The sequence below is a fragment of the Pseudopodoces humilis genome, chromosome 1 (assembly GCF_049639895.1).
Source record: "Pseudopodoces humilis isolate 2021_Gansu_Grassland_sample_001 chromosome 1, ASM4963989v1, whole genome shotgun sequence".
NCBI classification, from domain to species: Eukaryota; Metazoa; Chordata; class Aves; order Passeriformes; family Paridae; genus Pseudopodoces; species Pseudopodoces humilis.
This window is the reverse complement of record NC_142200.1, coordinates 19,379,255-19,402,882: the sequence shown is the minus strand read 5'-3', so window position 1 is coordinate 19,402,882 and position 23,628 is coordinate 19,379,255. Positions and strand designations below refer to the sequence as shown.

Below are 23,628 nucleotides of genomic sequence, written 5' to 3'. Positions count from 1 at the left end.
TCAGAGAGCAGCTGATATCTGTCTGAGAACACAAAGCTCCAGCTGAGTGAAACTAAGTCAGAAATACTCTGTAACTCTCAAATATTGCAATTTAGACATCTAAGATTAGTAGACAGTTCAAAAGTTTGGATGCTTGTCTGCCTAGCTAATGAAACATTGGAAATAGCTGTACTTCATGTTAATCACTTTAAGGGCACAGTCCAGTTCCTGCTGCTGTTGAGTCAAGACTTGGGGAGGCAAGTACTAAACTTTTTGCTTTGTGAGCAAGGGTGGCTGTCATAGTGTGTGAAGATGCTCTGGATAGGTGGCAACATGGGCAAATTGCAGTGTATATGCTAATATGCATTTTTAGAAATAGAGGACTTTATGAGAATTGAAGTATTCTACAGGAACAGTGTTTTCAAAACAATCAATGTAGTTTCTGTTTGATCTCATACTTTAAGATAGTTTTGAAAAATGAAAAATTTTGTGACATCAGATTTGGGTGTTTATGTTCTTGAAAGTAGTATGATAGATAGTTTTTCATTCACTTTTTAATATTTGGGTTTATAATTCTAAAATTTTTAGAAGTTTTGAAACTTTGTAAAGTTAGTGAAAAAATCCTGTTTGTAAAGTTGGAGCTGTTTTGAAAACTTAGAATGGACTCTGAGATTTTCTAGTTTTGGACCTTTAACAAAGGTGAAGCATTAAGGTAAAACTGAACTTTAAAAATCTTGTCAAGTTACAAAAAATATTTTATTTTGAATGCTACAGTGTGGTTGTGCTTCAGTATTTTGGTTTTCCATGTCTTAATCATCTCTTTTCTAACAGAACAGTTGATGGATCACATACTCATTCAAAATAGTAAGGTAGAAATGAAAGGAAATACTAAATTCTGAATGTAATTGTGAATGTGCTCTTTTATGAGGAGTGCCTAGACAGGAGAATAACTGCAGAATCCTGGCAATAAATGAGGACAGGATGCTGTTCTTTGTGGAAGTTATGGGTCAATGGCATTCTGGGTGATGGTGGCCAAATTCAAGCAGGTGTGACGGATCTGAGGGAACAGATGAAAGGCAAGGTTTTGGAAGTGTTTTCCATATTTTCTGTGCCTTTGAACAGTAGCATGTAGTCCAGAAGGGTTGCTGTTAGTGCAGCTGTGGTAACTGACATGTAAGCAGTAAAATGCAAGAGCTGTGGGCAGAAATACAGACTCAACAGTTTGGATGAAAGTCTGAAGTATTTGCATATTTGAATATAGGCTTAGTCAGACAGTGCTCTAGATCCCTAAAGGATCTTTAGATATTAACAGCATTTTGGAATCTATTTCTTTATGTTTAGTATGCTTTCTGGCTGGTTTAGCTGCAGCAATGCCACTGTAGGACTCAGGGATGTTTTTCTCTCTGTTCATCCTTCCATATTTTCCTCTGAATTGGCATTGGTCTGTGTAAGTGTTTTCTTTATGGAGGTTACAGTGTCAGTCTAGCTGACTAATAGAACTGACCACAAAGTAAACTGTCCCACATAGACAAGAAATCTTCTTTACATTAATAATTATTCTGCCCAAGTACTTATTTAATTGAACAAATCATGTGCACCTACAGTAAACTATTGTGTGTTATAATGTACTAATATAATTTATCCATATTTTCTGTGTTTTATTTTATAGCACTTTTTATTCATGTTGTTTTTCAGGGGAGTATCTGACTGTTATTGCAATTACAGTTTTTTATTATTTGCTTTGTCTCATTCCTGTTTCTGTATTTTCTCACTGAGTTGTTTTTCCTTTAATATAATTTTGAAAAAGTCAAAAGTATTCCATGTATGTTGGTGCTCTTAGTTTAACTACTAAATTTTGGCTACATTTTCTATACTGCATGAAAAGTATAACTTGAAATGCTTTTCCAATAGTTAGGTTTAGGGAATAATAACATAAGACCACGTAAATGGGTACAAGTATAAAATCACAATATTTAATTTTTGTACTGGTGGAAGTTCTAGCAGAAAAGGGATGTCATTTATAAAATTAATTTATTTCCCTGTACACTTGAACCCAGAGCAACAATAGAGGTTCCATTCATATTCAGTTTATAAAGCAATAAAAATAAAGTTATATAAATTATAGTTGTAATATATGCAGCATAATAGAAAGCCTTTATTGTACATTATGAAGGGCCTATATGTCAGCACATTGAGGGGATGACATCAAGAACAACTCGTTACCCCTTTCACCTGTTATTTCATGCTACCTCTCCCCTTTCACCTGTTATTTTTCCTTTTCTTCCTCCCCTTTATACCTCTATACAATTGAATTGCTGTTGCTCTAACATCAAAACCTGGAAAGTTCTAGGTAGTGCACACAATGCATTGATTTTCCTCTATTTCCAAGGCAGAAGATGATAGGTGAGGACCCTTGGTGCATGGTAGGAGAGATTCTGTCCCTCTTAGGATCAATATCCTGTGGTAATTTATTTTCCCCTTGTAAAATGAAGCTGAAGCAAGCTGAAGATCTACTTTTATTGTGACTAGGTCACATTCTGACACCCTTAACACTGGGCTCTGCAGTCCTGCCCATGGAGAGTAGCAGGTAGAGTGCAGCTGCTGCACCTTGCAGAGTGCAGGGAGCACATCAGACAAAACCCGTGATCCAGACTGTCAAATTTTCTTATATATCCTCTTTCTTTGATGTAAGAACAGATTACTTCACACATTTTATAGAACAGATTTCTCCAGCATCTGTACATGCCAAATAAGCAAGGAGGGTGGCAGAAGCATCATCACAGTGCCTATTTCCATGCTTTGGGTACATTTCTAATGCAAGTGAATATTGAGTAGTAGCTTCTTTTTATCATTTTGAATTAGATCAATAATCTCAGGAAAACTGAGCAGAGGTAAAGGAGATTCCAGTCTCTCAGATGGCTGTGATTGTTGTGACCTACTCTGTGCTCCTGTTCTCCCACTCACCAGCTCTTTGAGGTGCCTTTTTCCTGTCCATGCCCCACACTCTGTACCAATTCTGTGTCGCTCCATTAGCTGTTGCCCTGAGCTGAAGTTGGGAGTGGTTGTTTGGAATTTGGAGCTAGTCCAGGAATTTGTGTTGCCTGTACTCCATGTAGTCTTGATGTAGCTATTGGAGGCCACAAGGTTGTATGTGGTCCAAAGTGTTACAGCACAAAAATATGTTATAAATGCATCTATGTATGCAGTTTGCTTAACTCTCTAGCTCCCATTTCATGCAAGGGTTCTGTGTCTATACCATATGTCATTTCTGTCATGATTGATAGGTAATTGAAATACATAATTGTATAGATTCTCCATGTAATGTTAATAACAGAGAGCACTAACTTTCTTTTAATTGTTTTCCAAGTATTTAGGCAGAATTTTCATAGACGTGACTCTTAAAGTTGCAAAAAAGAGAAAACCTTTTATTTTACTCACTTTCCTAAGTAACCAAAGCTGTCAGTGTGTGAATTGTACTTTTTTCTCTCTGAATATGCATGTGCAATCTCCCTGAAAGAGATGATCAACGTTAACTTATGTTTCCAGCCCCACTTTTAAATCACACTTTGCCTACCTGTTCTTTTTGTTACATGTCATTTCTAAATCTATTGTAAATGTTGTCTATAGACTTGCAGAGAGAAATTCTTGCTCCTGGGGAATCAGTAGTAAAATTCCTGCTGACTTCCCTAAGGCAAGAATTTCCACCAAAGGGTTTTGATATGATTTGATAACAGATTTGCAGATTTACTTTGTGCGTTGCATTAAAATACGTTTTTTTAGATAAATATGTTGTTGGTGTAAAGTTGTGTTTAAAGTAATAGTTATGTGTCTTTGTTTTTACTTTTGGTCTTTTAGTTTCCAGCGTGTTGTCCTTTTTGGTTTTGTTTTATTGCTTTTTCTTTAATTTTGCTTACCAGAGCCAAAGCCTTAGTAGAAGAACAACGCCTTTTGTTCCTAGGGTTCAGGTAAAGACTTCGTCTGCCTGACAGAAACTAAAGTTGTGGGTTTTTCTTTTGTTTGTTATGGAAAATGCATAGTAGGAAAACGTTACATTATAGTCCGTTTTCCCATGTTTTGAGTGTGTTGCTTTAAACCATATTAACGATTTTCATGTCATCTTGTGAGCAGCTTGTAAAATTCTGCATGGGGGTTAAAATATTAAATAAAATTTAAAGAGACAATAGTTTTTGTTTGCTGTCTGCCCAATATTAAACTTATACAGGTTTCAATGGCAATGCATCCCACATACAAAATTTGTGTATTGTTTAAGCAATAAATAATTTTGTGCTTGAGTTTATTATAAAAAGATGAATGTCTCTTTAAATGATACATTATCATTACTTAACACATATTTTTTTGCATTTTCCACATAATAGTAGCGCCTTGAGTAGAGGATGGGCAAAAAATTTGTACCTTGTTTAAATAAACAAATTTCTTCTGTATGAAACTTGGTTCTTGCATTTTTAAGTACATCAAAATAACAAAAACTGTACTTAAATAAAAAGTGAATTCTCCCGTTGTCTTACTGAATTTATTTAGCATTGATATTTCGTTTAGGTACAAGTTGTTTGCCTTTTTTCATTAGGAAGCTCCTAAGGTACTATAGATTTATGCAAAAGTAGGTTTTACTAATATGTTACAATGCTTATCTTGCTTTGCTGCATGTTTTTCATTTTATTTTTTTTGTAACTAGAATATTATCTGATTTTTCTTACAGAATATCTTTATGGAGATGTTAAACTTTTGTGTGGCAGCTTTATAAATGTTTTTCTTTGATTAATGACCAAGATGCAAAGGCTGATCTAAGTGATCAGAAAGACATGACTGAATTTCATTATGAAATGGAAAAGAGATCATATATATACATATATATGTGTGTATATATATGTATATATACATATATATATATTTATAAAGGGATTCTAACTAAGACTGTAAATAAAACATCAAATATGACTCATATTTGATAATTTTTTTTTTCACAACATAGTATTCTCAAAAGTATTCCTTACAACTGCTTAAATATAAATTCAAAATTAAGGACTTCTAAAGAAGCATGAGATTATAAAATAATGCCGTGATTGTATGATTTAAAGTTAACATATTATGTGCTATTGACATAAACTGGCTGTGTATGAAAAATCTAAAACATCCTTAAACATAATCAAGAAAGTTGGATTCTGCTCATGATATGAAATCAGAGGGCTACAATTACAAGTTGTTATGTAGTTCATAGAGCTAAATATTATATATGACATAAGTAGTTATTTAAACTTTATTTTCTTTTTACATATGTGATAAATAAATTAAAAAATTATGTGAGAGTTGATTGTTCAATTTAAAAAGGAAATCACTACCTGAAACCTGCATGTTTCATGAAAGACCATAATGTAGAAATAACATGTAGTAGTTCCTTATTTTAATCCCATTATACAACATAAGGATGTAGACATAAAAATTGTCTATTCTGCTTAGACTAATACCCTCTAATGAAAAAAAAAAACAACAAAAAAACCTTAAAACCTTGCTCAAATGATTATGGTGGTTGAGAAAAGAAGTGTCATATTTGTTATAAAATATCTAACAAGATGTGAAAATGTTTAAGGCTTACTCACTTGGATGTAAGTATTGGATGCATTATTTTTTGTATTGTAGATGAGCATTGTCCTTAGCCCCAGTTTTGTCTCTACACAATCAGTGCCTGTGGAGTCCTTGTGGACTTGTCTAACAGGTTTTTTTGCAGAGCCTAGTAACAGTCAACAGTAAACATAAGGGTTTTGACAAGAGCTCCTGAAGAACTCAGAATTATGACCCTGGCAAAATCTTTACAACTAGTCTGAAATAAAAAGTCATCCATCTGCCCACTTTTAGTAGTGATAGTAGATAGTTTAAAATGATTAATATTAGGTATATTTACCATGCAGGCTGCAGAAAGAAGAGGAATTCTCCAATGGTCTTCAGACAAGGGTATTAGGAGCAGAACTCTGGTTACTTTTTTCTCGTGACAAATTAGCTAAATCAGAGCTCTGAGCCGCTGTTTATCGCTGTCAGGAAGTATACATTTCATTGAGGGCTGTGTCTGTAGAACTCCTTACAAGAATGAGAATCTCCAAACATTCTGTTTATACTTATTTGTTTCATCACTCTAAACAGGAGATGCATATCTTTATTCTTGCTTGCAACTTCTTTACTTGTTAGTCTGAAACTGATCCTTTCTGGCACTAACCCCTCTTTCACACTTCCCTCCATGTCATTCCATTCATCCTCTAGCTCGCTGGATGATTTCATAGATTCATCATTATTTTATTGGGAAGGAAAACAATGTTTCTTTCCTATCAAGAGCCCTCTGAGCTTTTACTAATTTTACAGTACCTGTAAAAGTGTGTCTTGATTTCCTGAACTTTTATATTCATTTTAGCATGCCAGTAATTTTCTAACTTGCAGAGTGATGCTTTATCAACCTTCGTAGGGAAAAATCTGTTCTTAAAATTCTGTTTTCTATGCAGTATCTCTTGTTTACTTGGCAAAGCATTCTTTTGAGCCAGAGTTGCCTCTGGGCTTTTTCTAACTTCAAAAATTTCAGCCATCCTTTTGGCTTTAATACAGAACATCAATATAATTGATCATGTATAAAAATATGTACAAGGTGAAACTACTGAAAAAGAGATTTTAAAAGAAATATACATTAGGGCAGCCTAAATACTTCTATAATTTTCTGGCCTTTATATCCTACAAGATTTTTCCATTTGACAGCCTTTTCTTGCAGTTGTTCAAGCATATCAGAAAACAGCTGAAGCAGAAAGCAATAGTAGTTTGATTTAGCAACCCTCAGTACTCAGGATTTTTAAAAGGTATGTTTAACAACATTCAAAACTGGCCTCAGCTATGCCAAAGACATCATCACCTCAGGGTACTTTCAGCATCTACATAAGCGTAAGTCCAATAAAATGATTACTGCAAGTATTTTTAGAAATAAACAGATTTTTTTTTTCAAACAGCAGATACTATTGGTGTATCTTTTGTTTCAGAATAATGTGATAAAGAAAAGTAGTATATAATTTAAAATACTAATAAACATAATAAGCATCTATGTAGGTTATATGAAAAATTATAATGAGCAACAGAAGAAAAGAAAAAAAAAAAAAAAGCCTGGCCAGCTGTCTTTAAAAGCCAGTGATATTTGAGTAGGTTGTGGTAGTGAAAATCAGCTGTAGGGCAGATGGTCTGTCCCAGTGGCACAAGTTTTATCTCTTTTTCATGAAATTCATGAAGTAACCCTTATATAACAAAGAAAAAACTGTAGCATAGTATTTCAAACTTCAAATATTCTCTGTTTCTAAATCTAAGTTATGACTGAAGATATGTTTTGTCTCTATATGCTGTACATAGAACTACATTAGAATTGCATTGTTGAGCAAACAGTCAAACATTCATGAGACAGGAGTATAGGAAGTGCAACAATAATATTATCTAGATTTTCTTAACTGATTCCCTTACACATGTGTATTAGTGTAGGGGTTGTTATACTAACTTCAAACAAGTTTGAGGTGCCTTGAGGAAGAGCTTTCTCTTGTACATTTGAAGGAAAGACAGAAATACCTCAATTCCTGCAGTGAGAGATCAACGCAAAGAAAAGACACCTAAGCCCATTAACTCTATTTGAAACTAAGGCTACTCCAGAGGGTGAGTTTATTCTCCAGGGAAGGCACCTTCTACTGAGACTACAGAGAGCCAGCTTTTCCCATTCTGTGATTCTGTGAAACAGGAATGCCAGCTAGATATACTAGATACCTGCATCCTCACTTCTCACAATGTAACACCAGCAGTCAGCTTTTATATACTGTTGTCTGTGTAGGAAGTTTATTCCAGAAACAGGACATATGTTGTTTAAATATTGTTTAGACTGAAGAGGTTGAACCTGTGTATCAAAATAATGCCTTTACCATCAAGCTATTCCATATCCCATTCTCTGGTGTACGAAGTCTCATCTGAAGCTGAGATACTGTTTGGCTGGGAATAGAAGTGTGTGGTGTTATCAAAGCATGCTTAAGTTTAGCATAGCAGGCTCCAGACCTGATACCCTACATGAGTACTGCCCTTGTATTAGACCATTACTGGTTAAATCCCAGAAAGAATGAAACTGGTCAAACCCACATTTCTGTTTCTTCCAACCATCTGAGTGCAGAAGAGTTCCTGTTTCCTGCCCTTGGTGGCAGTTCTTCCTTCCAGGCAGCCTGTCTCAAGGAGTGCAGCAGATGCACCCCTCTGTGAATAACAAACCGTCTCAGTATCAGGATGCACTGAATTTAGATGCCTGTTTGACTGAATGTAGGTCACAGCAGAAGCTTAATAAAGCATTACATGCATATCTGGCTGGTGAAGGAGCCCAGGGAAGGAAAGTATATGAGCATGTGTGTGGCTAATTAGTCTCCAGGACTTGAATGCAAAGTGGGAAAAACTTCTGAAAGTATTCAGGTTGCACCACTTTCTAAGTGAATTTTAGGTACCTACATCCTAAGTAATCTGGACAAAGTCCCATTCAAGAAGGTTTTGTACAGGTGTTAGTCTCCACATTAGCATCAGGCAGCATAAATTTTTACATAGCATATTTTATGTGTTGTTAATTCAGCTTTCCTTTTCCTCACTTAGATGAGGATTGCTTTGTTGAAGTATCTTAGATGTTCTAAGCTTATAAAAGTGTGTGTGTGTGTGTGTGTGTGTGTGTGTGTGTGTGCACAAAAAATCTTGTAGATTTTTGTTCATCTGAGTCTCTCTTTCAACATATTTTGTTCCAGTTATCATGGCTGGTTCTTTTGTCACCTCATAGCACTTCTCTCATTCATTCTATATTTGCTCTTCTGGTAATCTCTGATCCCCGACATTATTCTTCCCATGTTTCACCAAGAAGTATCCTGTCTATTTTACTTTCACAGTAATTATAAAACAGTTTTTTATTTGTCCCTTCTTCCTTCTTCTAATCCCAATGCAATCCCATTCTCCCTTCTATGGGCTTCTTTGACCATTCTCTCACAGCTTCTTCTTTTCTTCTCCTTATATCCTAGTCAAATGACTGCTTGGGTTACAAGTACCTGTGCTGTGTATTGGAGTGCTAGCAGTGTGAATACAGGAGAGAGCTTTCTGGTCTTAATTCTGATTCCTGACTTTTCCTGCAATAAGGCAAATTAAAGGACATTAAGGGAAAATATGCCCATTAAGTTCAAGTTTTTCCAATTATTTTTTCAGAACATCAAGAGAAAAGTGGAAGGTATAAGTCAATGCAAATTTTGAGCTCTTGTTCCAAACTACAGTTTTTCAAGCATCTCAATGAAGTGGTTTCAGATGATTTCAGTTTTTGCTTAAAAAATTCTCAAAATATTTTGACTGAAGTTTTCATGTAAAGAATTGGTCTGAAACAAATATAGTGAAGAAATATTTAGCTTGCATATGAACACATAATTCTGGTTTTATTTTTGGCACCTATATCTAGATGATTTCATATTCATCAGTCACAATTTGTGATAGCGTCTGTATCACAAATGTATTTCATTCTCCTTAAGCAAGCATAATTTTCCCCAAAAAGAAAACAAAGAAGATTATCTTCAGTGCTAGTCCGCTTGAGATGTGGGACTTGCCAACTCTGTCTTTTGCCTCAGGACTCCCAAGAGGCCTGCAGGTGGATACATTTAGTGTCAAAGAACATTTAAGTTGACTTGCACTTCAGAGGACGTTAAAGCTGTACTGTTGGTACAAAGCTTTCTGCTTTTTGATCTGTAGCTAGATGGAGATAGCTAGAAGTCCAGATAATTCTCAGTGTAGAAAAAATACTGTCAAAGCCCCTGGCTTGCAAGAATGTAGGGAAAACATCTAAAATTCACACACAGATGAGTAGCCAAAGGGCCCTTTAGCTATTAGTTCCAGAAGCCCATAATGTCTGTAGCAGGGCAAATGACAGCATAATAGAGGGCAAATATACAATTTTTAATATCCATTCAAATGCTTGGTGGCTATAGGAATTGCAAGACCTGAAGCAGTGAAGGAAGAAGTACATCACCACCAATAACTGAGTTGGCGTGTCTTAGTGTAATCTCTCTTAGTAAAGTATTAGGAATGGCAGAGAGCTAAATCAGCCTCTTTATGGGTTAAAAGTCTTGAGAATTACATCAAGGCCTTCCTTTAAGAGACTGAAATGTTGAAGATTAGGAGCTATGATAGTAGATGAAAACCCTGTCTCTGTAATTATGTGGGATGGTTTCCACAGAATGCACCTTCCCCTGTGTATGTCTACCTTATCTAGGGTATATTCATGCCTAGAGGTGTATTGCCTGGTTGGGTGTGCAGCTGGGCATTATCCTCTCTGATTCCCTTAAGTTCAGGCAGGGTCACTGTTTTCTTTGAATGTCCTAGTTTGTCCCATCTCAGGCAAAGTCCTCATGAAGAGAGCAGTAAACTGTAGTTAGTGATGCTGCAGTGCTACCACCATGTAATGGCTCCCTGGCTATTTGCAAGGCTTTATTTTGCCCTAAGTGCACCATTTAGCCCTTCTGCAGTGACTCCTCTGGAGCAGGTATATCCTTTTCTTGGCTGATGTATTTGCAGTCATAGAATTCAAACTGAAATAGCTAAATAGAAGCTTGTAATGACTGTAGTGAAAAAAGATAGAAAATCAAGCCCTAGACTGGTTAAAAACAATTTCTACAAATGAATAATACTCCTTTTTTACCTTGTTACTGAGTTGGACTATGAAGAGGGTTGGACTATTGAGCCTTCCTCTCAGTATTTATGGAGGGTTTATATGATTTCAGAATAAGTGTATTTATGTTGAAAAATATTAAGTAATATGAAATATTTATGAGTTTATCCCATAGTCTCTTTAGCACAACAGCAGATGAAAAATTAATTCATTGTTTATAAACTCCTCAGAAATGTATATAAATGAATACCATGCATTAGTAATGAAAGTAATACAATACAAGAGAGAATAATCTAACCAGTCCACCACGTGAAAGACAATCAGTGTGAAGTAAAGTACTTATAGTACGGGGTTTTAAAAAAAGAGTAACTCCTGATATATACTGAAGCTATTACAATATTAACTTATTTTTATTCTTTGTTCTAAATGAAAAGTAGAATACAATATATTCTGTTTAAGGAATCAATATAAATAGAAGCTCATGAGCAAAATTATTTTTAAGGATTAATATATGACTTCATTGTAGAAATGTGTTCACTAATTAATATTTTCTTCCTACAGATAAAACTGTGGTATGACAAGGTTGGTCATCAGTTAATAGTGACCATACTGGGAGCAAAGGATCTTCCTTCAAGGGAAGATGGGAGGCCAAGGAATCCTTATGTTAAAATTTACTTTCTTCCAGACAGAAGGTAGGCTGAATGCAAAGACAAGGAATATTTGAATTAGTCTGATGATACTCAGGTGACATGCACAGCTGATTTTATCAATCATACTTATATGGAAAAAAGCTTTCAGTATTGAGTTCTGGTGTTGAACATGCTATGTAACAGCAAGGTGTTTCTGAACACTAAGTACAAGCTTGCTTTCCCTGGTTATAATATAAAATACTGAATAGAAAAGAAAGAAAAAGTAAATGCATGTCTTTGCATGGGGATCTGTTATTTGCAAAGAATGTTATTAGTGTTTTATGATGCCTTTATTTCTATGCCAGTTATTCTTCTCTAGAGCTAAGAAGATGCTACACAGTTGGGTTCATAAATTTCTGGATTGATGAGTGAGCAGTTTGGTTTGGCCCACCTTTATATAATAAAGCAGTAACAGGTTTGACATCTGAAACCCACAAATTTCTTATCACAGTATAAGTGGATTAAGGCTGAAGGTGACTCAGCTGAGAGTTCCCATTTGCACTTTGCAAACTTCCCCTATAGCACAGGACTCACGTTAATCTGGATGGTATCATCTATGCACTTAGGGAAAATTAAATTGTAGTAGGACCCCTATTCCTGACATACTCCTTCACTTCTGAGTCCATTTCTCTGTTTCAATTTAGATGTTGGGAAGAACAGCAGAAGAGAGAGTGTGTTCTCCAGTTGATTTTTTAAATTGATATTTCTTCAGATTATATCACCAGGGGAACATGTTTACCTTTATATTATAATGTACCAACCAAATTCAAAGTTTTAATGTCACTCAAAAAAATAGATCAGTGCACTGCTGAATCTGTAGAATAGAATGTAACTTGCATTTTTACTTCCTTGGCTTTTCCAAATAGCTAAACTGGGAAAATGCTAGCTATCTCCAGTACCATTTGACTTCTGCAGGAGTGTCATGGGGTGACTTAAACTATTTAGTATTTTCGAAGACATTGCTTTTCTACTTCCATTGTTTACCATACGTTGACATGAAAATTTTCCGTGACTACCTAATTTGCTGTGTCATTGATGATTAAAAGGTTTTGGAAAAATTTTCTTTGGCTCACCAATATTTGAACTGTTGGTTTAGATCCCTAGTTTATTCAAACCGCTGTAGTGTGTTTGTAGCTGCTGAAGCTGTGCTACACTGAGAATCAGGTCTGCTTCAATTATCTTACCCGCTTTTTCAAGAGCAATGAGTAATTAATAAGCTAACAAAAGTATGTTCACAATGTTTTACAATGTAAATTGTGATAACTAAAAAATATATTGACATTAAATTTTAATAATCTGTAATATTTTTCCCATTTATGGGATGTATTTAGAACTTCTTTGTTGCTTTATGTGTTTATGATCAGCAACTTGTCTTACAGAACTGTGGGATTTTTCTGATGTGGAAATCCATTTTTCTTTCCTTAGATTTAAAAGCTATGTAAGCAAAAATATATTTCTTGTATAGTAGAAAGAAACATGCTAGAGGTAAAATACACTTTAGTAAGTCAAGCATTTAATTAGATGAAGATGCTGAATTCTCTTTGATTAAAGAAACTTAGTTGAAAAATGTTGTCCAATGCAACTTATTTCAGTTCACAAGAGTAAACAAACCTTTAGTATACTAGAAATAATTTATGTTTTTTTAAAAGTGTGTCTAAAAATATTATTTAGATAATTTTTTTATCCAACTTCTAAGTCACAGTTGAGAAATATAAGGACTTTATTACAATTGCAAGTATTAATGAAGGGAATGTATCTGCATTGCCTATTAAAAAATCCTCATAAATTAGTATGGCAGCTGCATTAAGCAGCAATCAGCAGGATTAAAATAAGCATTGTTATGAGGACTTTTGTCAGTATTCTCAGTTGGAGGAGTGTAGGTGTTTTCCAGTGAAAATTGTTTCAATCAGAAAATATTAATTCTTTCAAGTAGAAATTTTCTGCAAAAGGCATTGCTTTCAACAACACCCTGGAGCCAGAGCCCAGGCTGCCAGGGTAACCTTGCCTGGAGACCTCACCTTGTAGTGGACGTTCACCTTCAGCTGGGTGATTCATTGGGGTGACCACAGGATTTGGGAAGCTGTTTTGAGAACAGTTTGTTCCAGTGTTGCTGGAAAAGAACATGTAAATCATTTTTGGGGCTTCTGGTTTCCCATGTGGATAAGGAGCCCTTAGTCAGGAAAACCCTGCACTGTTCCCAGCTCTGTGACCATTCCTTCACTTGGGCCAGCAGCTCCGTGCAGCTCTGCAGTTGGAGTGAGCCACTGGAGGACTGAGGGAACTGGCTCATTTTTCTGAAATGCAGGTGTTTGCTATGCCCAGTGATGTCTGTAGAGATCTTCTGCTGTCAGACTGTGCCTTGTGGAAATCCCATTTATTTAACCACATTTTGCTTTATAAAATGCTGTTTCCAAAATAAAAGAAAATACACCCAAAATCATGTTAAAACATTTGTGGTTTTTGAGGAACTTATTAAGATTGGAATTGGCACATAAACTTGGAATCACCTAACCTAAGTTTTTAATATGAACTTCTGAATTATCCTCAATAGATGCACTGACCTTTATAATAAAGGAAAATTCATGATTAGAGTACCCATGATTGTACAAGCTCAACTGCTGATTTAAGATTTCCTATTTTCCTATTTTATATATTTGATGTACTTTAATGGTGTTTTGAACATATTTAACTGTTTTTTTCAGTGATAAAAATAAAAGAAGAACAAAAACAGTAAAGAAAACGTTGGAACCTAAGTGGAATCAGACATTTATTTATTCTCCAGTTCATCGGAGAGAGTTTAGAGAACGAATGTTAGAAATCACTCTTTGGGACCAAGCACGAGTTCGAGAGGAAGAAAGTGAATTTTTAGGAGAGGTATACAAGTATTGGTAGTTCCTATAGAAATACAGTTGCTCACATACTCATGTATAGATTCAGTATTTTTGCAAAAATTACTAATTGTGCAAAGAAAAGCTGTTTTAATTGTTTCATTTTTTCTTTCACTTAGTGATAAATAGTGATCTTGCACATATCACATAATCCTGATAGGAGATTCTTTCTGTGTTTTTTCTGTTTTAGTAACAGCATGAACATGGTTTCTCAATTTCTAATTGTTTATTAAAATCTATATTTTCCATAGCTGTGTTTTGCTAAAACTTTGAAATGTTGGTCATTAATCTGAGATATTTGAAAACTGTAAAGGCTCTCATAAGATAATAAGGGTTTTGTGAAAGATTTTTTGGTATATTTAGTGCTCTAAAAGGCACAGGAGATTCTTTCATATTAAAATAAGGTTTTCATATAACTTCAGACAAAGTCCTTAGCAATAAGATAATGATAGAAGGAAATTTGTGAATATATATATTTTAAAATATTCTGTCACATAATGCTTTCCTAGTTTTAACCATTCTTTCTTTTTTAGATTCTTATTGAGTTAGAGACAGCATTGCTAGATGATGAACCTCACTGGTACAAACTTCAAACACATGATGTCTCTTCATTGCCACTTCCCCATCCCTCACCATATTTGCCACGCAGACAACTCCATGGCGAGAGTCCCACACGGAGGTTACAAAGTAGGTTATTACTTTTACACACTCTGTGTAGTTCATTTGAATTAATGCATATTAAAATCTATTAAATTCTTGCAAATGGAAAGCTGACAGAATTTTTATGTTGCTTTGTAGCTGTTATGAATTAGATCATTTGTAGTTACTGCTGAGAGTCTGACATGCTACAAATGCTATCAACCACAGTGCATTATGCCATTTTTTTCTTATGAGACACCTCAGTTCAGATCCTCAGTTTGAGTAAATTATCTTGGTTTTTGCAATGTGCTCTTTTTATCATGAAGCCCTTTATTTTATATTATGTTCATAATTTCATTGTTTAAACACTTTTAAGCAAAAGTGGATTTTCATGACCTCTCTCTTTAGCTCATACTTCTTAAAGTAACCTGTATATAACATCATATGTAGATAAACTAATACTATGGCATGTTGCCTTGCTTTGATACTATTTTTATGTGCTTAGATTCACAAATGAAACTTCTCTAAAAATTCTACTTTGTAGAGCTTGTTACACTCAATCCATAGTAGTTATCTGTAGCTGTTTTGAAAACAGTGTATCAAATGTGGTCATAAAAATAGATACATAAGAATAAGACTGCAAAAGAAGAAAATCTGGTTCTTCAATACTTCATGGTTTCTCTAGTTTAATTGTTCATTACTACCAGTGATTTAAAGTTCTTGTTCACTGAATAAACTTTATAAAATACGAGTTGGCGGTTATATAAAAACCCCCAGCAAACCAAATGAACCAAGCAAATTAATAGAACCCCCAAAACCCTAAAGACCCACAACCACCACAGAAGCCCAACAAAACAAAACCAAAACCCCAAAACAAACAAAAAACCCCTGAACAACAAAAAGGAACTTCAACAACCCAAATCCAATTTCTAATATTTACTTGGAGTTTCTTTGAGTCATTGTGATGTGAGAGAGTGTGTGTGTTTCACACAAACTCACAGAAACTTATATGTGTAGTCATGAAAATAAGCTTGGATATTTTATATGTTCTATGCAGAGTCTTTATAAGATAACCCATTGTATACAAGTTATATAGATAATGTATACAAGTTATTTCAAGCAGTTGATCTGTTTTGCTTCTGTGCACTTGATGGTGAGGATTAAAATGCTCCATATCATAATATTCTGAGATAGACACCCTATCAAGCACTTACTTTGCATAGCCTTGGAGTTTTAATATTATGTTTGTCCACAAAGGAGAAGTGATGGTTAAAAGGTAAGGAGTTCTACTGCAATTCAATCCTCTTCAGTCTTCTCTTATACCATGACTGTTATTTAACTAAAGTTTTAAAATTATACTTCTTATATGGTTGATGCCATCTTTTAACACATTTCAAGAAGTTAAGTTTCCATCTACAACTATTTTTACAGACCATTTGGGCTGTTTGTATGTGAGGTTAGTGAAATTCTGGTTTGCAGGAAATATTCAGTCCTGCAAACAAATCTTGTTTGTCTCTCAGAATTTCTGTCTGTGCAATAAATAACTGCCATTAAGCATGAATTTCTGATTTATTTTTTAACATATTTTAGTGATGTTTGAATATTGTGGATGATGTTGACTCAAAATTTGAAAGACATTCAGGTTTTTTTATCTAGCAATATTGCAATATGCTAATAAGTAATAACTAATAAATAGTGATACTAATAATTTGCTTAACTGAACAATTTTACATGCTTGTCTGTAAATATAGAGGAAAGGACTTAGCAAAACTTCTGGTTTTGCAAAATACTAAGATTTGGTATAGAAGTCTTGCTTTTCAGTGAAGATGGTTTAATCTGCTTGTTCCCAGAGCACTAGTTTTTCAGCTTCCAGTTCTAAAAACTTCAATCAACGGAGCAATTTCAGATGCTCACTATTATTGCTGGAGAACTCGCATGTTACGACACGAAATTATCCTATTTCCTTTTGTACTGAGATAGAGACCCGATAAAGAAGGATTTTCTCTAGTGGCCTAGGAATATATTAACGTCTTAAATCCTTGTGTATCATAAGTAATTTTCAGTTTAAAGAGATTTTTTTTAAAAGTACAGAACAAGGTATCCTGGCATTAAAATCCTTGCTTTCTGGGGTCTGAAAAGGTATACAATTGGAAATTTAGCATCTGATCAGAGCTCAGCTATGGCAGCAGAATCCATTTAGCAATGAGAAAATACAAAACAAAATGGGAAAATAATGGGAAAAAATTTATTTTATTGCTGTCACACCTCTTAAATGGAAATAAAAATTAAATTCTTGGTGTCCAAAGAAGTTGTGCAATATCCTGCTGAGAGATCCAGTACTCAATTAGACAAGGCTGTAAACAATGCAGTGTAAGTTGGCCAAGCCTGAAGCAGGCATTGCACCAGATGGCCTCCAAAATGCTCTTCCCATTTTAAATGTCATCACCAAGGGACTGGTGAAGGGCAGACAGAACCTCTTAAGACTGTTTACCTTCACTAGTAAACTATTTATACCATATTAATAACTCATGAAGTCTAGGGGTTTTACCAATTTTTGAGGTGTCAAAAGAGTATGAAGTCAAACTTATAAATCAAGTTTCTTGTGTCTGAAGATGTTTTTGTATCTTTCAATAACATTCTTGTATATGAGTGATGAAACAAGATGTTATCCTGCAGCACATCACGACAACGTGAAAAGACTCTCTAGAACAAGGCATGTCTAGCATGTTTGTCAATGTTTTCTATAGCACTTCTTAGAACATGTACTGTGCTGTTATCAAGCAGGCTGATTTCAATTTTTGGTGCTGCAACATCTGAGCAATTCAGTCCTCCTACCTTTTGTTCTTTTCTGCAATGCCTCTATGTATAGAATTAGTGAGTACAATATGAAAGACTTTATGGAATACCCCCAAAAATTGTTTGTGTGAGAAATGACAGGAGAGATATTTTGAATTGCAAGGTTGTTTTTTGTTTGTGTAAATACACATTACACATCTAAGCATTTTTATCTTCATGATTGCCGAGTGATAAACACATATATTTGCAGACCATACTTAAATGTTACTCTCTAAAGGTAGTTTAAAAGAACCACCTACACTTACCACTTCTATTCTCTTTTTAATATCACTGGATTGCAGTGTTCCTGAAGAAGAGCAGACTGTCAGCCCTGAAGAGTGAAGCTGTATTTACAGATTGCCAGTAGCAAAGTGCAAGCTTCCCACAGAGCCCCATATGCTGTTTTTTTAGGAACCAGCTTTCAGAGACAGTAGCTTAGTTTCTACATATATTTATGTCAATATCTTTGAGTGGGCAGTGTGTTGTGGTAGAGACTGATCTAAGTCAGCTGTCCACCTTCTCTTTCCCAGTCCTCTGATCCATACATTCCATTGCTTCCTAGTGATAAAGAATCATTGCCATACTTTCTCCTTTGTGTTTTTTGACAGACATTTACTTAGAAACTGGAACTAATATAGAACATAGGATTATGACTTCCTAGCTCTTTCAGCTAATTATATTTCAGATTTTCATAACCTGATCCAATGAGTATATTTTAAGCTTTTTCTTATGTGAAATGTAGGGTAATGAGTAGGTCTATTTTACTTACTGTGCTGAACTTTTGAAGTGAATTTTTAAAATTATTTAATTTTCTCTAATATTTACCACAAAGTCAGCCATATATGCAGAATTCCAGACAACTTTAACTAGAATTACAACCAAACCAAAGTTCATTTGCATATTGCCTCTAAAAAACATTGTAACCAGAAAATTAAAAATAATTTTAGAGAATATTTAGGAATTGTTGTTAGTAGGTTACTTTTTCCATCTCACATTAGCTAAGAATCTTATTGGAGAATACATACAAAATTGAATATACTTTGGATGCTGTGTTCATGATTGGTAGGATCAGTGGTGTGGAAATTATTGTCAGTATTTCTATTTATTGAGAAATTATACAGAAATCAAGCAAGGTTTATACCATGGGATTGTGTATCTAAAATTAGTTCCTCTCCGTGAGCCCAGAACATAGAGATAGAAATCAAATTGGATATGATGTATTCTTATTCCATCTTTTGCAGTTATATCCGTGTAGTGTGAACATTTCGGCAGCGTGAGCCGATATTTTTGAACTGAGAAAGAATATGGGGTTATTTTTTATTTTGGAAAATAACTTTTTTGGTTTTATATTGATGTTGAATTTGATTCAGAAGCAAATTTTGTTTTACTCCAAATGTTTTAAGACTTTCCCAAATACTTAGGATTGAAAAGTGACTGACACTAGTTTTCTAAGTCAGATTCTGCAGCTTTAAAATGAAGCTGTCTGAATTATTGATCTGCAGCCCACAGAGAGTGCAGTGGACACTGTAGGTAACAGCTAAGTGCAAAGCAGTAAACCCAGACATTTTCACGTCTCTTGTTGCAGCATAGGCTTGTACAGCAGCATATCTGTACAGTTTTTAAATACCATGAGAATTCACAATATGATTTGAAAAATATTTTTTTTTTTATTTTGAGCATCCTCAGTAAGGGAAAAGTAATAAATCTATGGGAGATAAACTCTGCTGAGAAGAAGAGCTTGAAGATTTTAGAAATTCAAAAATTTAGAAATTTGAAGTCAACATGTAGAAGTCCAAAATGTTGGGTTTTTTTAATACCTGAAGACCAGAAAAAAATCAATAAAAATAAAAATAAATGTAAATAAAAAGACTTTGAAGTAGTTTTCTTGTAAAGAGAGTTTTACTTTAATTACTCTTAGAATTAAATAAATCAATGGTTCCATTCACTGAGTTACATGATTCTCCAGGCCCATAAAAAAATCTGGAGGGAGAGAAATCACAATTATGAGAATTTAAACTCCAGGAACAAAATTTGACAATAGCTACATTCTAAAAAAATCTGCATATAGTGTGCAAAAAGCTATATATATAACATTTATTTTTAAATTTTTATTCATTTTTTTTGGATGGGAATAAAGAAAATCTATAAAGTGTAAATGAAGTGTTTTGAGTAGCATGAAAAGTTTTGTCATCTTTTCAGCTTTTTACTTTGTACGTTTTTCCATCAGACTGTATTTTCTGCAGCAATGCTCAGACCTTAACATGACAAAAATTTTTAAATCTGACTAGAAAAAATAAAACTGATGGATTGAATTTAAAAATAAAGAATCCCACTCCTTATTAATTTCTGAAAAAACATTTTTAGATGGACTTGTCATTGCTGGGTGCTACGATTTTTATTTTTTGAATGTTCTGTGGCTCTACCACCAGATCAAGGAGGAATGTCATAACTGTTAATTTAATTCCTCTCTTCCATTATTTAAATAGTAAAGCTGTCAAGTCTGTATTGTAGAACATCAAAATATAAATTTTGTAGTACCAAAATCATGGAAGTTTAACAATAATTTATTGCAAATGTATCTGAAACTTTAATCTGTGAAATATAAGTCCCTGTGAAATGATGGCCAATCTTCTTCCACTGAAAGTTATTCGCTTCCTTGGAGCTCTGTAGAGGTTTTACTGCAGAATCAGGATCTTTCTGTCTCAATAATTTCCTCTTGGCTTGTTGTGAGTTTGGTAAAGTCAGCGTGATAATTTTAAATGAATGTGGCTGTACCTTACTTGAGGAAATTATAATGATGCTGTTCACTAGTAGGTAAGTGAATTGTACTAACGGAAACATGCATCAGTGACTTTTTATCCAAATTATAATATGGAGCATTTTATGGTCAGTGGCACAGACCATGATTAATTCATTACATGAATTTTACCCTAGAGAGTAAAAATGACAATTAATTTTCTCTTTCATGCTTCTTCCTTAATTTTTCTCTTTCTTTTAAATGGAGCACAGGCCTTGGGCATGTTATCTTTCTTTGCATGCATTGATATTTTGTTCACAGAATATGGACACACACATATATATATATATATATATATATATATATATACCAGTATTGTATTTATTGCACATCTATTATTTATTCTATTTCATCTACGGTTTATCTACGGTTCATCTACGGTACATCTATGGTTTATTAAATACTTTAATTAAAAGGTATTTAACATGATACAGGGATGTCTAAAAAGGCCTTAAACTATCAAAATATTTTTATTTTTCTAATAAAAGAAGCTCACTTAGGATATTAATTTACTAAATTGTAATTAAACTACAAAAATACTTTAAAATCTGTTTTGAAGCAGTTTAAGGGAATGACTTTATTTCTGTGGTTACTTGATAAAATCATGTTATTAAACTACTCTTCTGTTGTGTAATGTAGTTTTCAGATGGTTTTAATACTATTCTGACTTCTTCCTTTCTGTGCTGTGAACATACAGAAATGAACATGGCTCTCTCAGTCCTCGATCCCATTATAATCTCACTAATTTTATATTCGTCTGCTCTTCAAGAAGCTCAACCCTTTTAAAGATCTGTCCAGCAGTTAAATTCAGAAAGCCCATAATTTTTAACTATATGAATAATTTCTAGACTGTGTAAATCAATTTTTTTTGAGGGCATGTGGCATGCTTCCACCTTCGGTGTTCGGGTTAACACCTGATGTCAGGGTAAACTAGGCAAAGTTTCTAAATTACATTTTTCATATTTTTGTAGCCAAATAACTGTCATTTTTAAATGAAATTCATAACTAGAAGAGATTAGTATTAAGGAATAAAAATATTAGAGAAATTACACAATAAATCACATCTAAAAGGTTGTAGGTGATGCTGAAAAAAAACCTATCATTCACTTTGAAATTATATTGCCTAATGGAATTCTGGCTCTGGGATGTAAAAATGCATTACGTTTATCAAGAAACCGAAGTTGAACATATAGAGAGTTAGAAATTGTAACTAGCAGATGATTTAGTAATATGATCCACATATTAAAATAGTTAGTACCTGGATGTCAGAAAAAGTGTGACTTGCCAGAAGGCACTTAGTCATCCAGTGAATCCATTAACAGCACCATTTGGCAAGAAAATGAAATTTTCTCTAACACTGTCATATCATATCATCTGAGGTGCATCATTTACTTAGACTGTCACTCTTTTCTGTTTAATATGGTGTCTGTGAGCTTGTCAACTACAAGGAATAAAAATATTCATAAAATCTTGCTAATGACAAGATATTATTAATGTTATTCTGGCTTCCTGACTTCTTTGTATTATGACATCTTATGGACGTCATATTTTCAAAATCTACAAATGCAATTAACATTTTACATTTCCAGAATTGTCTAGGTATTCACATAATATTATTTTTTTCAGTTTAGAAAAATTGGTATGATTGTATGGAAAGCTAAAATACATAAACCAGTCAGACTTAAGGAATGCAAACAATAAATCAGGTCTTCCAAATATTTAATCATTGAGCTCATATCAGGATTCTAAAATTCACTGGTAACTACAGTATGTAATTAAGGTTCTCAGGTATGTACATATTTACCAAATCAAGGCCTAGCAGGAAGGAGAAGATTGAATGGCACGTCACTTGAGAGTCTGTTAAATCTAAAGTAGGATTCAAAACTACATCTTGGGAAAGTTCTGCTAGTGCTGCAGTGCCAACAGAAGTGTGCAATATTTTTAAGGCTAGCACCTCATATCGTATGCCTAGCTGAATATGCATTTTTCCCTTAAAAAGTTAAACACTTATAGTAAAAATGTGCAATTGTATTTCAGAATTGGAAATTACTGAAATTGCTTTACCAGATCTTTGTGGCTATTATGTATAACTGTTGATCCAGAAGTGACTGGCATTTTTGTGGTTTAATTTCTCTTAGCTGCTTGAGTTTTATTATTTTGAAGAAGTGTGGTGTACTGTATCAAATTCTTCCATTTCTGGCAGCAATTACAAAAAAGTTTAAGGTTCAAATCATCCCTGTTACATGTGTTGATTCATGTACTTTTCCCTGACACTACTTCATTTCAATATTTTTTTTCCAGATAAAGGCTTTTATTCATATAATTCAGGTAAATTTTCAGCATGCCAGAAATGCTTATTGCTTCCATATATGTGCAAAATTTAATTTGATATTTTATTGGTGTGCTTTTGCTACCTATTGTGCAGATACTAAATTGCATAAAAGTTCTTTGGCTTTTCTTGTCTGCTTTTCAGTAATAGGTCTCTTGTTGGCTTTCTTTCTCTATTCTTAATATCTCAGTATTGATATTGGAGCAATATTGTTACACCATACTTGCTTTGCTTGCCTTTATTTTAGGTAGAGCTATGGTAGGAAAACTAGTAAGCTTTATTAACTATACTAGAAAAATGCTATTTTGCTTAAACTGGATTAAAAGGAATGCTATTATATTACAGCTGTTTGAGAACTAGTGTAAGTATTTTTAGAATACAGACTTGGGGTAAGTGAAGTACTGGCAAAATCAGTATTTACACTGGTATATATTTTCACATTTTTTGTTGATATAAATCCCTCATTACAAATCCAGCTCTAGCTGAGGAATTTGCCTTAAATAAATATAAGTAAATTAATAACATACAGTTTTTACCAATTTAAATTTTGTTGTGCATTTCATGTGGGACTTCTTGCAGTTTTTGCAGTTTTAATTATTGGAATCTCTTTGAGAATTGGTTCAACTAAGTATCTTTTAGTTATGTTTAACAAACGGAACTCACATTGTTATGAAAATTGATCCATACCATGATAGAGAGAAACTAAACTCCCTTAGAGCAGAAATTTGTCAAGAGTAGTACTAATGAAATCCACTTTCTATTACATCTAACGTCAGTGTCCC

General features: G+C 33.9%; 1 protein-coding gene across 29 annotated transcripts in view; it reads left to right on the top strand.

Annotated features, from left to right (window-relative positions):
- The window catches only part of RIMS2 (regulating synaptic membrane exocytosis 2), a 446,037-nt gene that overhangs the window by 243,903 nt on the left and 178,506 nt on the right, over positions 1–23,628 (top strand). For 13 of the 29 annotated variants that reach the window (XM_088059427.1, XM_088059422.1, XM_088059375.1 and 10 more), the window contains 3 exons: positions 11,231–11,361; positions 14,061–14,232; positions 14,780–14,933. In XM_088059427.1, coding sequence (XP_087915553.1) covers positions 11,231–11,361; positions 14,061–14,232; positions 14,780–14,933 — 457 coding nt within the window. Of the gene's footprint in view, positions 1–3,896; positions 3,945–11,230; positions 11,362–14,060; positions 14,233–14,779; positions 14,934–22,818; positions 22,846–23,628 lie in introns of all 29 variants that reach the window. The other 16 variants (XM_088059325.1, XM_088059346.1, XM_088059333.1 and 13 more) reach the window with 3 other exon arrangements.